The 16,100-nt window shown below is 52.7% G+C and overlaps 1 protein-coding gene across 2 annotated transcripts in view; it reads right to left on the bottom strand.

Moving 5' to 3' along the window:
• Positions 1-16,100, bottom strand: part of LASP1 (LIM and SH3 protein 1) — a 44,990-nt gene that overhangs the window by 8,743 nt on the left and 20,147 nt on the right. For both annotated transcript variants that reach the window (XM_047757019.1, XM_047757020.1), the window contains one exon: positions 10,135-10,242. In XM_047757019.1, coding sequence (XP_047612975.1) covers positions 10,135-10,242 — 108 coding nt within the window. The remainder of the gene's footprint in view (positions 1-10,134; positions 10,243-16,100) is intronic.

Below are 16,100 nucleotides of genomic sequence, written 5' to 3' on the forward strand. Positions count from 1 at the left end.
ACCCCATGGTTCCTAGTCAGATTCGTTAACCACTGAGCCATGATGGGAACTCCGGATCTAGTCTCTTTTAAGAGAGGAAACTGGTGGGGAGGAGGTGACCAGGGAGAGACATAAGGTCCTGGGAGCACTGGGCTGGGCTGGGGCCAGGGGAGGAAGCGGGACGGACAGCAATAGAGCAGCTCCTCCATATCCTCCAGAGGAAACCCAGAAAGCAGGACTCAGAAAATCAGTCCCATCCTCAGCAGACCTGGGCCTGAACACTCCGCCTGCCTTGGACCACCCAACTGGAAGCTGGTTCTCACTTCCTGTTCACCAGGATCCTGCCCTGGGCTTCTCCCAGTGGAAAATGGGGTGGGGGGGGCAGGATGAGGGGACAGGGAAAGGAAGGGGGCGAAGCCTGTGCCGTCTCCAGGGGCAGAAGGACTAGGTAATTCCTGTGCCCAGGAAGCCCCTGCAGAGGCAGATCCAGCTGTCCCAGCCCAGGCAGCTCCCATGCGTCATCCCCTCCCCCTTTAAGGCCACACCCACGGCACATGGAAGTTCCCGGGCCAGGGACTGAATCTGAGCCACAGCTATGGTAACGCCAGATCCTTTAACCCACTGCGCCGAGCTGGAGATCAAACCAATACCTCCGCCATGAGCTGAGCAGTAGGATTCTTAACACCGTGCACCAAGGCGGGAACTCCCCCAGTTTGTATGCTACCTTCTCACATCGGCTTTGCAAGAAGAGCAAGGGTTAACCTGTCCAGGCAGGGCTCACCCAGGAATGCCTGGGCTAAAGGTCTGCAGGTGCGGTCACCTGGGAACACCTGCATCGCTGAGTGACAGTTACCCACTGCAGCCTGGGTGGCAGCAAAGCCCAGGAAGGGTCCCATCTGGAGGCGGGGAGTGCCTCACCTAGGGGTTTGGGTCAGGACCAGGACCAGCCCCTTCCTCCCCCTTCCCTCGATGCCCAAGCAGGGACCCAGGCCCAAATGGTGAAATAAACTGAGCCCATTCCTGAAGAGGAGGCAGCCAGCCCCGGCCAGAGGGAAAACCCTTTGCACCCCAGAACACCCACGTGGAAGAGCACCCGGGGGTGAAGCTCAAAGACACAGGGCCAGTCCCTGCTCCCAGATTCCTAAGACAAGGGTGAAAGGTGAGTCCTTGCGAGGGGTGGGGATGAGGACCAGAGGCCTCTAGGCTCCCAAGGCAACTGCCCTTCCGACTTTTGTCCTGGGGTGGGAAAGTTCAGTTTCCCGTGTTTACTTTCTGTTCACGAAGAGGCCTGACCCCAGGAGCAGGAAAGTGTACATGCAGAGGCGGACAGAGCCTGCCTTGGGCCCTGAGGGAGCCAGGATGTGGGCTGAGGGGCAGGTGGCCCTGAGGCCGGGGGCCCAGCTACCCTGGCTGACTGCCTGCTTCTCTGGGTTCAGCTCTGTCCGCACTAGTGAAGGCCTGTGTGGGTCCCAGCTCCTTTCTGTGCCAAGGAGCCAGGGCCTGGTGCCATCCTCTGTGGTGTCCTACAGACTCAGTCCTTCAGTGTGGGCTGCAGCATCCCTCCCACACCTCGTCCCTGGAATCAGGAAGCCTTTCACTTGCTCATATGAACTTGGAAGAGTCCCTTTTTCCCTGTGGGCCTCAGTTTCCTATCCTTTTTTTTTTTTTTTGGCTTTTTAGGGCTACATCTGTGGCCTACAGATGTTCCCAGGCTAGGGGTCAAATCAGAGCTGGAGCAACAGCCTACACCACAGCCACACCAGATCTGAACTGCAACTGCAACCTACATGGCAGCTCACGGCAACGCTGGATCCTTAACCCACTGACCGAGGCCAGGGATCGAACTTGTGTCCTCATGGATCCTAGTCCGATTCATTACCACTGAGCCACAGCGGGCATTCCAGTTTGTATCTTAAAAAGAGGCCATGGCACCATCTGCTCCCAGGTGGTCCTGAGGCTCCCTCTACCCCTAGGAAGCTAGCCCGACCCCAGAGCTGAAAGCCACGTGTGCGCATGAGTGCGTTTCCACAAGATGGACTCCATCTTGCGCCTTTAAAAGCCACTATGGGAGTTCCCGTCGTGGCGCAGTGGTTAACGAATCCGACTAGGAACCATGAGGTTGCGGGTTCGGTCCCTGCCCTTGCTCAGTGGGTTAACGATCCGGTGTTGCCGTGAGCTGTGGTGTAGGTTGCAGAAGCGGCTCGGATCCCGTGTTGCTGTGGCTCTGGCGTAGGCTGGTGGCTACAGCTCCGATTCAACCCCTAGCCTGGGAACCTCCATATGCCGCGGGAGCGGCCCAAGAAATAGCAAAAAGACAAAAAAAACAAAAAAAAAGCCACTATGCTCGGGTAACTATTTACAAAACTAGGGCCAGCTGATCCAGGTGGACAGAGGGGTGGCCCCCTGAACACAAAAGAGCCCTCTCCGTCACTGACGCCAGGGCCACCTGTTAATCACAGCAGTAGCAATACCCTTGACCTTTGCTGGGCGCTACACACTGAGTTCGTAAAGGCTCTTGGCACCCTTGGCCCCGACAGGAATTCATCCTAAAAAGTCCGTCGGAGAGGTACACTTTCATTCCCATTTTACAGAAGTTAAATGACCTTCATCACTCAGTAGAGGCTGAGGCTGGTGAAACAAGGGAAAAGCCGCCATTGGACAGGCCGTTTCCTGAGACAGGGTGACCAGATGGCCACAGCTGCCCCTAGTCCCAGTTCATGGCCTCTGGAATCAGTATGAATAGCACCCCCTTTCACGCTCAAATGATAATCATAAGGTCACCCTAACCTTGCGGGAAGGGGTGCCAGGCATTGGGAGCACAGAGGGGACATGGACAGAGAAAAGTGAGGCTGCATGAGTTCCTGTCTCGGCTCAGTGGTAACGATCACGCCCAGTATCCACGAGGACTCGGGTTGGATCCCTGGCCTCGTTCAGTGGGTTAAGGATCCGGCACTGCCGTGAGCTGCGGTGTAGGTGGTAGACACGGCTCGGATTTGGTGTTGCTAAAGCTGGGAGGTAGGCTGGGTGCTACGGCTCCAGTTCAACTCCTAGCCTGGCAACTTCCATGTGCTGTGGGTGTGGCCCTAAAAAGACCAAAAAAAAAAAAAAAAAAGGTGAGGCTCCCTTCCGCCTGGCCCCACCTGATAAAATTTCAATCCTCTCAACTTCCTCTCCCTTCCCTGCCCAGCAAACGAGGAAACTGATTATTTTGCTGGTCACCTCAATGGTGTGAGAACCAAAAGAGGCACCTTAACGGGTGCTAACACATGCAAATGGGAAATAAGCATTTTCCAGAGGCCAAGGCCCTGGCGGATCCCTGTTCCAAGCTCAGCAAAGTTCTAAGCCTCTGAGTGCCCTGAAAAGAGGTCACCATAAGCCCAGAAACATCAGCAGAGCCCCAGCCAAAAAAATGTCCTGGACCCAGGCCTAGGGACCCTTCCCTCCCCACTCACCCAGGGCCCTGCCAGCCAGGACTCGAGAGCGTCCTTTCCAAAACTAAAGAAAACTCATTTTCTCTGCTGGCCGATGTTGTTTCTGGAACCCCTGCTCTCCTGGCTGGTGGAAAACAAAGGTCCGACTCCACACTTGCCCACATGATTCCACATCACAGCCAAGAAGGGAACATCAGGCTCTGAATGGAATAATCAACTCATCAGCCAGGGTCTGTTTTTTCTAACACTGTTTCCATTTGTTGTTGTCTCTGTGGTGCCCTTACAGGCATTACTCATATCCTTCTCTCAGCCAGCCCAAGAATAACCACCCCCATTTTACAGATGGGGAAACTAAGGCTTAGGAGGTAGGTAAGGGCTGAGTAAGTGAGTCTTCATATCAGATCCTTAGTATCTTCATACACCAGGTAGTGCCCCGCTCCCTATTACAAACTAACACTCTTTTGCTTTTAAAACAAATGTAGGCGTCCCACTGTGGCACATCGGGTTAAGGACCTGGCATGGGGGGAAGAGAGTTCCCATTGTGGGTCAGTGGGTTAAGAACCTGACACAGTGTCCATGAGACTGCGGGTTCAATCCCTGGCCTTGCTTATTAGTGGGTTAAGGATCTGGCATTGCTGCCAGCTGAGGCATAGGTCACAGATGCAACTCGGATCCTGTGTTGCTGTGGCTGTGACTGTGGCTGCTGGTGTAGGCCAGTGGCTGTAGCTCTGATTCGACCCCTAAGCCTGGGAACTTCCATATGCTGCAGGCGTGGCCGTAAAAAAAAAAAACAAAGAAAGAAAGAAAGAAAAAAGGAGGGGAAAAAAAAAAGGATCCAGCATTGCTGCAGCTGTGGCATAGGTCATAGCTGTGGCTTAGATTCGACCCCTGGCTTGGGAACTTCCATGCGCCGCATGTGCGGCCCTAAAAGCAAAAATAATAATAGTAATAATACATCGAAAGTAAATCTGTGCTCAACCTCATTAGTAATCAGAGAAATTCAAGTTAAAACCACGAGATACCACAATCACAAGGGCTAAAGTCCACAAGTCTAAGGGTGCAGAGCAGCGGAACTCATCACTAATGGTGAGAGGGTCAATCAGCACAGCCGCTGGAAAAGCGGACCGAACCATCCGGTAGGCTGCAGGAACAGACACCCGAAGAGCCAGCCATTCGACTTCACATTAACACTAGTCATGAAGCTGTCCACACCCTGGAAGCGATCCAAACGCCCGTCAACACCAGGATCAATAAAATGAGATATAAACATTTAAAAGCGAATGCAGTGAACCAGCCACAATGGAAAAAATAAAAATCTTTTTGTCTTTTTAGGGCTGCACCCACGGGATATGGAGGTTCCCAGGCTAGGGGTCGAATCGGAGCTGTAGCCGCCGGCCTATACCACAGCCACAGCAATGAGGGATCCGAGCTGCGTCTGCAATCTACACCACATCTCTTGGCAACGCCAGATCCTTAACCCACTGAGCAAGGCCAGGGATCGAACCTGCAACCTCATGGTTCCTAGTCAGATTCGTTAACCACTGAGCCCCAAGGGGAACTCCCCAGATCATCTTAAAAATAATTTAAAAAATTAAAATTAATAAATAAATAAGAACGCTACACAACAACAAAAAGGAATAAACTACAGCTACATGCAAACATGTAGATGAATCTTTTTTTTGTCTTTTGTCTTTTTAGGGCTGCACCTATGGGATACGGAGGTTTCCAGGCTAGGGGTTGAACTGAAGCTCTAAGCCACTGGCCTACACCACAGCCACAGATCCGAGCCATGTCTATGACCTACACCACAGCTCACGGCAACACCGGATCCTTAACCCACTGAGCAAGGCCAGGGATCAGACCTACGTCCTCATGGATACTAGTCAGATTCGTTTCTGCTCGGCCACACCAGGAACTCCCATAGATGAATCTTGAAACCCAACATTGCCCAAAGGAGGCCAAGACACAAAAGAATAGATATTCTACATTCAAAACTGGAAAAAACAAAACTATGGTGTTCAGAAGAGCATCGCTATGGGGGAGGGATAAATTAGGAATTTGGTATTAACACACACATGCTACTAAATATAAAACAGATAACCAACAGAGACCTACTGTAGAACACAGGGAAATCTATTTAATATCTTGTGATGAGCTATACTAGTTATTATAATAGACATTTGTAAGTATAACTGAGTCACTCGGCTGTACACCTGAAACTAACACAACATTATAAACCAAGGATACTTGGATTTTTAAAAAGGGGAAAAAAATACTTTAGAAATGCACAGTTACGGGCTGTCTACCAAGCCTGCCTCCAGGTCATCTGACTCTGGGGCTAGAAGTTTCTTGGGTTTTACTATGAGGCAGGCCCAGACTCTAAGGACTGAAGCTAACTTAAGGAATGTGAGGTGCTAATTATTTCTGACTGAAAGAAATGCAAAGGATGTCTGCCTGTAGCCAGGACCTCTCCAAAGCTTATGGTTTTATGGTCCTATCGACATTAACTAGTTCTGCGGCTAAGCAGAACACTAACCAGCTCTGCATCTAATTATATCCACTTTTTTTTTATTACTCAATGAATTTATTACATTTGTAGTTGTACAATGATCATCACAATCCAATTTTATTATATCCACTTCTTTATTTCACACACTAGGCATTGCCTCTGCGTGTCACACTCTCCAGCCGGCTTCTCATAATTAAGTTAATTATGTGACAGGTGCTCCTACACCATAGTTAGTGGGTTTTTTTAATACTTGGAAAACTATTTTGACAGGGGCGCAGTTATGCTGTTTCTAACTGGCACAGTGAGTACACACACAGGTGTTAATGCATAGAAAAGTTATAAGACCCCAAATCGTACAGAGAAAACCAATATATCAATAGATAGGGGAGGGTCTCTTATGGCTCAGGTTGCTGCTATGGCACAGGTTTGAACCCTGGCCCGGAACGTCCACATGTCAAGGGTGCAGCCAAAAAAAAGTAGGCATGCAGGTAAATGAAAGCGACTCTACTTGAAAACAGTGGTTCCCATAAAGGGGCCTCAGCCGTTCAAGACTCGCATCATTGGAGTTCCTGTCATGGCGCAGTGGTTAACGAATCCGACTAGGAACCATGAGATTTTGGGTTTGATCCCTGGCCTTGCTCAGTGGGTTACGGATCCGGCGTTGCCGTGAGCTGTGGTGTAGGTTGCAGGTGCGGCTCAGATCCCGCGTAGCTGTGGCTGTGGTGTAGGCCGGCAGCTACACCTCCGATTCGACCCCTAGCCTGGGAACCTCCATTTGCCATGGAAACAGCCCAAGAAATGACAAAAAGACCAAAAAAAAAAAAAAGAGTCAAATCATTATCACAGCCATCAGAGTCAAGATCAAAGGCAAGGAGTTCTCGTTGTGGCTCAGAGGTAATGAACCCAGTTAGTATCCACGAGGATGTGGGTTCGATCCCTGGCCTTGCTCAGTGGGTTAAGGATGGAAGATGAGGCTCAGATTTGGCATTGCTGTGCCTGTGGTGTAGACCGGCAGCTACAGCTTTGATTCGACCCCTAGCCCGGGAACTTCCATATGCCGCAGATGGGGCCCTAAAAAGACATACATACAGCATGGGGCTCTGGCCTCTCACCCCTTCGGGTGCCTCTCATGAAGATACAATTAATTCATCACAGACATCTACCTTGCCCTCGCCCCCAGTTTCCAAATTCTCAGACAGTGGCCCAACTTTTCAGCCAAACTTTATTCCACATCCCCTCTTTCGCTACAGTGTAGGCAGCAGACAAGTCTGCCTTTAAATGAATAGCATTTGACAGTATGTATCACATGCTAAGTGCCTGACATTCTCCTCCCAAGTGAGGAGTCCTTGGTGCTCCCCTGGGAAGTGAGTGACCGGCTTACTCACAGGAACAGTGTTTCGGGTGCCAAACGAAAGGTGGGGCTTGTACACACCATCCTTCCCCAGATGCTTCTGAAGGCAGGACAAGCTAACAAGGGCTCTAAGTGGTTGAAAGTTTCCTAGGGGTTCTGGGTGTGGCCAGGCCTGGTGCCTCTGATGAAGCTTTTTCAGACTCTGGATAATGGTTCTCGAGCTTCAAGTAACCCAAAGAATGAATGAAAAAATGTTGGTTCCCGAAAAAGACATTTTTTTTCCTGTTTCTCTTTCGACTGCACTCTCAGCATCTGGACGTTCTGGGCCAGGGATGGAATCTGAGCAGCAGCTGCAGCAACGCCAGATCTTTTTTTTTTTTTTTTTTTAATGATTTTGATTCCCTTCTAGCTGGTTTACAGTGTTCTGTCAATTTTCTATTGTACAGCAAGGTGACCCAGTCACACATACATATACACATTCCTTTTCTCACATAGTCCTCCATCCTGCTCTATCCTAAGCGACGAGACATAGTTCCCAGCCAGATCCTTAACCCACTGCACCGGGCCGGGGATGGAACCAATGCTGCCACAGACACAAGCCTGATCATTAACTAACCCACTGCGCCCTAGCGGGAACTCCTTTGTTCTACTTCTTCAATTTTGTGTCTATGTGAGATGGTGGCTGTGACAATCATTTCATGATGTCATTACACTGTAACCTTAAACGGATACAGGGCAGTACATCAAGAAGAGCTCAGTGACACTGGAGGAAAAAAAAAAAAAATACAGCAGCAGCAAGAAGAAGACCAATTTTCAAAATAAAAGGCTGGTTCCTGGGCTCTGCTCCCAGACACACTGATTCGGGTGGCCTGGGGAAGAGGCTCATGAGCCTGTCTTTCCCATCAGCCTTTTCAAGTGACTCTAGCACAGCTGTCTGGAGGCCCACAGTTGACAGCCTACCTGCATTTGCTAAAACCAAGAGCCTTCCAGCTTTGCGGTCACGCCTCACCAGTCCCAGCCGACCCAGCCAACCCAGCTCACGCTGCAAAAGCAGAAGCAAGTCAGGCTTGAGTCACCTCCCCCACCTCAGAGCAGGGGGCCACCAGCGAAGTGCAGCCCTTGGGTCCCTGAGGAGATGGTGATCTCCCCAGGTGTGGATGTCTTGGCCACAGCGAGTTCTGTTACCAGGGCTCCTCAGACAGTCACACCTCCAAGAACTAGTCGGGGGGGGGGGGGGGACAATAGGCTGAGAGTGGAGTATTCTGGAAGCCTTCGAGAAAGAGCAAGGATGCTGTCTACCCCCCTTCTAAAAGCCACGGGTCGGAAGCAATGAGTGAATGTGCCAGGGGCGGGGGGGGGGGGGTTGTAGGTGGGGAGCAAGTGTCTGAGATAAAAGAAGACTCAAGATGCCAGCTTTGTGAGCCGTCGAGGTCGTCCTTCCCCAACCTCCTTCCTCCCACTTTACCCTTTGGAGGTCTGGGCAGCAAAGGCGGGAAGCTCTAGAGTGTGAGGCTGAGACAAGCTTTTGGGGGGGCAGGGGACAGATAACAGCTCTTGGAGGCATCCCAGCCCGAAGGGAAGGTCTCCACTTCCTCAAGCCATGGATTTCATGCTGCAGGTCAACAGCCTAGTTGCAAAAGCCGTTTAGGCTGCAACGCGGGTCTTTTAACAAACTCAAACAGAACAGAAAATAGCTGAATACCCGTGAAGTGCTAAGCACGCTTTCCTGGAAGTTTTGATTCTGTTTCTCTAAAGACATCAGCGTGGCTGCTCCGTGGGTCCCAACATGCAATGCAGATACTGTAAGATTGAGGTCAATGTGGAAACGCGTGGCTGGTTCTGATGACTTGGAACCCAGCTTCTAGTAGCCACCTCAGCCACTGCTGGAGGCCACCCTACGCATGGCCCAGCCAACCTCTACAGAGAGTGTCCTCCCAAGGACGACTGGTGGAAGGCTAGGCAGGGATGTGCAGCCCAGGGGCTGGATGCTGCATGGATCACCTAAAACCCAGGCCCTCTGCAGCCTCTGTCCCCCAGTCCCTTAGCCCAGAGTGACACTGGGCAACTTGCCAACCCCTTCTTGTTCCAGACATGCTCAGTCCTTAGTAAGACCCTGCGCAACACGGGTCTGAGGCCCACGTTCTGGGCTCCTGGCTCCCAGGGATACCCTGCCCCCACACTGCCCAAAGCTCCCAAGGCAGCCTCCCCCAGGCAGGAAGCGGAGGCTGGTTCCCCGGCCACAGGTGTCATGGGGTGCATGCATGCACTGCCCACTCTCCTCACCCAGCCCTGCCACAGCCACACACTGCTGACTGCCCCGGGCCCAGGAGGGCCAGGCCTGGGGTGGGTGCAGGGCCAGCGGGCTAAACCGGCTGGGGTTTTTACACAGGAAGGAAGAGCAAGCCGAGGTGGGGGAGGAGGACGAGGGAGGGCGGAAATGACTGCAATGTCAGCACCCAGAGGCAGACGAGGGGGAGGCTGGCCGCTCCCCACCCTCTGCCACCCAGTTTTGACCTTTGTGCTCAGACAAACCAGCCCGTCTGGACCCTGACACTCACCATAGCCATGAAGAAAAAAAAAAAAAAAAAGAAAACTTCGGGGGGTGGGGGGAATTTAGCATAAAGGCCCTCACTGTACATTCCCCCAAAAGTACAGTCCTTCCGAGGCGAAAACACTACGTGGGCAGAGGGCATCAAAGAGGGAATTTGGGGGTGCACAAAGGCAACTGGGAACCCCAAACCCTACCATACCCTCTGCTCGAGCACCAGCCAGCAGTGGCTTCGTGCACGCTGCCCAGGCATGCAGGGAGGGGACAAGGGGAGGACAAGGGTCACTGTGGTCCCAAGGGGAGCAGGGGAGCTTACGTTGCTGATCTGATCCTGGGTCTTCTTGATTCTCTGGAGTTCAGGCGTGTCCGCCACCACGCTGAAGCCTTTGCCCTTGTTCTTCTCAAACTCCTCCTTGTAGCGCACCTAGAGGACCCAGGCATGGAGAGGGATCAGAATCGAGGCAGGGGGGACCTTGGGCCCCAGCCTGCAGCCCCCGCTAAGGCAGCAACCAACCAGGAGAGCGACATTGACCAGAAACGCATCTACAGGAGTTCCCATTGGGGTAAGGAACCCGACTAGTATCCATGAGGATGCAGACTCGATCCCTGACCTCACTCAGTGAGTTGAGGATCCGACGTTACCATGAGATGCCTCAGCTCAGATCTGGTGGTGGTGCGGCTGTGGCAGAGGCTGGCAGCTGCCGCTCTGATTCGACCCCTAGGCCTGAGAACCTCCATACGCCGTGGGTGCAGCCCTAAAAAGACAAAAAAAAAAAAAAGAAAGAAAAAAAGAAACCCACCTGGAGTGACATCCACCCCCACCCCCACCTCAAAGGAGAGGCCAAAAGTGCAAGACTGATGACAATTACCCGGAAAAGATGCATTCAGTGCCAATTGCTTCACGTGAACTATATCACATTTAAGCCTGGCTATAAATACATACTATCATTCAGCTCCCTTTTCCAGACAAGGAAACTGAGCCACGGAAAGGCAAAGTCCCATGCAGCGCATGTCCAGAGCCACTGGGATAAAGCCCTCATCGGCCTGACCCCTGACCCTTCAGCCCTAGCCCATCCTGCCTGAGAGCTAGAGGGAGAAAGTTCTTCCCAGCGCTCCAAAGATTGCCCCAGCCCTCACCCGAGCCAGGATGTGGCCCTTCGCGCCGAGCACCCGGGGGAGTTTCTAAGGGACCAGCTGAGTGAGGGCTGTGCCAAGGGACAGAGCTGGTGCCCCGAAAGGAGGGCGGTAAGACAGCCTCTCGGAAGACTCAATCAATGAGCTTTTGACAGGCCCCAGAGGCTTTCCGGAGACTGCCAGGCTGGCTTCTGAGGTCAGCGCCACAGGAGGAGATGAAAGTGGCGGGAGACAGCACTTGAGAATGGGTTTCTGAGCTCTGGGCAAGACCCCTACCACCCCTCCAGTGCCTTCTTCTTCTGAGAATTCCATGGAAACCTGAGTTAACTAGAGGGACCTCAGTCAGACATCAGGAAGGACTTCCCAAGCACTAAAGGAATTGAAATATGAAAACTGTCCTGTCCTCCCCTGGTGGTTTTGAAGAACAGAATGGAGGCTGGAAAGGCCCCCAGGATAGAGAATTGTTCTTTGGCTTTCGGAGTCTTCACTGCCCACCGCAGCCAGCTGTTCCAAACCCCACCAGCTGCCTGGATTTCCTCCATGGGGGCTCTGTCCTGGAGCCAGGTCATCCCGGGACACAAGGTCCAGGACCTTGGGCCAAGCTGCTCTGTGACCCAAGTGACAGCACGAACGTGTCAGTTCCTCTGCACAGGCCCCAGGGCCAGGGGTCCCTGTGTGTCTCCTAGAGCCCCAGCTCACCCATCCATAGGGCCCTTTTTTTTTCTTTTGTGTTTTCTAGGGCCGCACCTGCGTCATATGGCAGTTCCCAGGCTAGGGGTCCCAACAGAGCTGTAGTCTCCAGCCTATGCCACAGCCACAGCAACTGGAGATCTGATCCACGTTGGCAACCTACACCACAGCTCATGGCAACGCCGGATCCCTAACCCACTGAGCAAGGCCAGGGATTGAACCCACAACCTCATGGTTCCTAGTCGGATTCCTTAACCACTGAGCCACAACGGGAACTCCCAAGGCTTTTTTTTTTTTTTTTTTTGGTTGTGCCTATAACATGCGCAAGTTCCCAGGCCAGCGATGAAACCCATGTCACAGCTGTAACCAGAGCCACAGCAGTGACAACACCAGATCCATAACCCACTGAGCCACCAGAGAACTCCAAGGCTCTTACAGTCCAAAAGCAAAACCAAAATGTAGCTCCAGATGCGGAAGCCCCAAATCCAAGGCCTCTGGCCTTGGTTTCCCCATCTATGAGAGGGTTGTTATAAGAATCAGTTAAAATATGGGAAGGGGGAGTTCCCTGGTGGCTCAGTGAGTTGAGGATTCAGCGTTGTCACTACTGTGGCTCAGGTCGCTGCTGTAGCACAGGTTTGAACACAGACCTAGGAATTTTTGCATGCCAAAGACACAGCCAAACACACACACACAGGTACACACACATACATACACACACATATGGAAGAGGCTTCCTATCACCAAGCATGGAATGGGCAAAGAACCAGAAGGAGCAGGTACGAACACAGGCTCCCACCTGCTAAGTGATCTTGGGCAATTGACTTAACCTCTCAGGCCTCAGTTTCCACATCTGTAAAATGGGGATCATGATATACCCACTCCAATTAACAGTGCAGATTACAGACCGTGGCTTTAAAACCAAAAACACAGCACGGAGCACAGGGCAGGGTTCCATGCGTGCTGATATGGGTAAGTGTAAAAGTGCTCGGTCAGTGTTAAAGTGCCAGCCCCCCACTCCTTCCTCCACTTCCTGGCCTCTGGAGGGTCCAGCCCCTAATCCAAGGAAATAATTGCCCTGGCGACACTACCATGACAACAGCTGGTTCCCAGGCTCAGGAACTGCCTCTCCATCCCTGTTAGGGAAGGATAATTCATTTCACTCCTGGCAAAGGTGGCCCAGAGAGGGTGGGGCTGGGAGGAATGGAGGCCAGGAATAGGAGGGAGGCCTGGGCTCAGCACTACGTTGCTGTGTGTTCCTGGGTAAGTCAATTCCCCTCTCTGGGTCTCTGGCCAGCTGATCTCTAAGAGCTCTCTGAGCGCTGGAGTTTGTCACCACATTTAAGCACCTGCAGGCCCTGACTATAGAGAATCAAGGTGGCCAAGATTCTCCAAGAGGCTGTTTAGAGCTGGACTGGGTGGCAGAGGTAAAAAGTAGGGAGCCAGGAATTCCCATCGTGGCACAGCAGAAACAAATCCGACTAGGAACCATGAGGTTGCGGGTTCGATCCCTAGCCTTGCTCAGTGGATTAAGGATCTGATGTTGCCATGCGCTGTGGTGTAGGTTGCAGATGAGGCTCGGATCTGGCGTTGCTGTGGTTGTGGCTGAGACTGTGGCTGTGGCTGGCGGCTACAGCTCCGATTGGACCCCTACCCTGGAACCTCCATATGCCATGGGTTCAACCAAGCAAAAAAAAAAGTGGGGAGCCAGAAGTGGGGAGAGGTCCCCTCATCACTCAAGCAGGAGTGTGTGTCCTCACTAAGGACGTGACAGGGGGCTCTGAGGAGGGAAGTTACCTGCTCAAGGTCACTTAACCATTGGTAGGTTAGGATGCAACTCAGCACCATGGCTGAATGACTCCTGCCTGGGTGCTGCCTGGGCCCCCCTCCTGGAAACTCCTAAGGTAGGGCCAGGAATTGCCTGAGGGCCCTGCAGAGCCAAACAAACAGGGCATAAGAAACTCTGCTTTTTCTACGTAGATTTATTAATTATTCTCTAAGAACCTAACTTATTCATCACTTATCTTGGCCAAAAGTAGATACAAACAAATGTTTGTTGGGTAAATGATGAATTGAATACAGAAACAAAATCCCCAAACAGGCAGCATAATCTGAAAAATAACTGCCTTGGAAGTTCCCTTGTGGCTCAGTGGGTTAAGGACCTGGCATTATCATTGCAGTGCCTTGGTTCATTGCTGTGGCACAGGGAACTTCCACATGCCACAGGTGTGGCCAAAAAAAAAAAAAGAAAGAAAGAAAGAAAAAAGAAAAGAAAAATAACTGCCTTGCTGACCCAACATTTAAGAGGAAAGATTATGACTTAAAAAAAAAAGCATTCCTCAGCTTTATCATACCCAAGTTCCATTTCCTCCCCTTTCCAGGAGCAAACATTTATGGAGTGCTGAGTGTACGCCGGAACTGTTTTAAATGCCTAACATATGCTAACATCCTCACAATAACCTTCGGAGAGAGGTAACCTGGCACTTTACAGATAAAGGCACTAAGGCTCATAGAGGTCAAATAACCTGCCCAAGGTCACACAGCTAGTGATGGCAGATCCAGGATTTGACCTTCAGCCGGCTCAGGTAAGAGTGACACAAGTATGCTACCTGCCCTGCCTTGCTGGTCACAAGATTCAAGATAAGGGGGTGGGAGGAGTTCCTGTCCTGGCTCATCGGAAACAAATCTGACTAGTATCCTTGAGGACACAAGGTTCGATCCCTGGCCTCGCTCAGTGGGTTCAGGATCCGGCATTGCCATGAGCAGTGGTGTAGGTTGCAGATGGGGCTCTGGCGTTGCTGTGGCTGTGGCTGTGGCTTAGGCCAGCAGCTACAGCTCTGATTTGACCCCGTCTGGGAACCTTCATGTGCCGTGGGTGCAGCCCTAAAAGACAAAAAAAAAAAAAAAAAAGATAAGGGAGTAAGTGGGGACCCTACCCACAGCAGGGCAGGGCAGGGCATGGGGCTCTGCCACACTCTCCTGTGCCTTGTGGCATTTCCCATGCACAGCACCATCGAGGTGCTGAGGGGGGAAAAAGTGAAAGAGAGCTTTTTCTGGCACTTCTTTTTTCTTTTCTCTTTTTTTGGTTTTTGAGCCGCACCCGTGGCACATGGAGGTTCGCAGGCCAGGGGTCGAATCAGAGCTACAGCTGCCAGTCTACGCCACAGCCACAGCCACACCAGATCTGAGCTGCACCTGCGACCTGCACCACAGCCCACAGCAGCGTCGGATCCTTAACCCACTGAGTGAGGCCAGGGATTGAGCCTGCGTCCTCATGGTTACCAGTTCATTTCCGCTGCACCACAACGGGAACTCCCTTTTCCTGGCACTTCTTGCCTGGGATCAGGAGGCCACACAAAGAGCCCCAGCTCAGACCCACCCCAAAGCTGCTGCCTTGACTCAGCCCAGGGCTAGGGGAGGAAGAGCTGCCCTATGCCCACCCCTGGGGGTGGGTGGGGGGAGGGGGGTGCTAGAGGCCCCAGCCGCCCAGGCCCCACCTCAGCCAGGCCTGGGCAGGGCCACCCAGAGGGTCATTTCTGGTCAGTTCTGTGGTTGCTTCCCCCACAGAAGAGGCTCCAGGTGTCCCAGACACCCAAAGTACCATTTTGGGAACCAATCTAGAAACAGGAAAACAAATAAAGCTGAAATAGCACAGGCCATTTCCCAGAGACTGAGAAGAGACACACTAAGGCAGGAGTTGGAAGGGGCCTAGGAGACCAGCTGACACCCCCGTCGGGTGGGGCGGAGCAGGTAGAAGAGGCTCCCACTTCCCTTCCCACCAGCCACAGGCCACGCCCGCCGGCCCTGCCCCCACCGGGGCCACAGGAACCAGAACCCACTGCGCGGCCCTCCCAAGCCTCAGGCCCGGCCCCCAAACTTCAGGCCACTGGGTTTGCCTTCCCCATCTTACAGGACAGAAAATAAACGCTGAGAGGCAAGGATCAGACTCTGGGGAGAAGTGGGAGACAGAACCAGGCCTGCAAAGAGGGCAGCCCCGAATCTTCACCCGGTGCCTACCCACCCCCCTCGCCCCCAGGAGCCCAAGTGTGGGAGACTAAAGTGCAGCCTCTAAGCCCTAAGGCGCACCCCTCATAGCAGCAGCTCCTCAGCTCTGCCGGCCTCACTCCCTATCCCAGAGCCTAGCTCGAAGCCTCTTGAGCATGCCTATGGGCCCCAAAGCCCTCATCAGAATAGCCAGGACTGCCAAAATGCAGGTGCTTGGGCCCGGCCGGGAGCTGCCAACCAGAAGTCCCTGTGGTGGAGCCTAGGACGCTGCATTCTGAAAAGCCTCTCTGCATTCCCTGCACCGCCGCCGCTGCCGCCACCTCCGGCCCCTCTAGTGCACCCTGGGGTTAGCGCCCAGGGCTGGGCGGCACAGCAAACCGCATGAGTCTAAGAGCAAAGAGCTTGACTTCTGCCTCTGTCCTGGGGCTCTGCCAAGGGCCACGGCCTCTCTAACCT

Source organism: Phacochoerus africanus, chromosome 14 (assembly GCF_016906955.1).
Source record: "Phacochoerus africanus isolate WHEZ1 chromosome 14, ROS_Pafr_v1, whole genome shotgun sequence".
Taxonomy (NCBI): domain Eukaryota; kingdom Metazoa; phylum Chordata; class Mammalia; order Artiodactyla; family Suidae; genus Phacochoerus; species Phacochoerus africanus.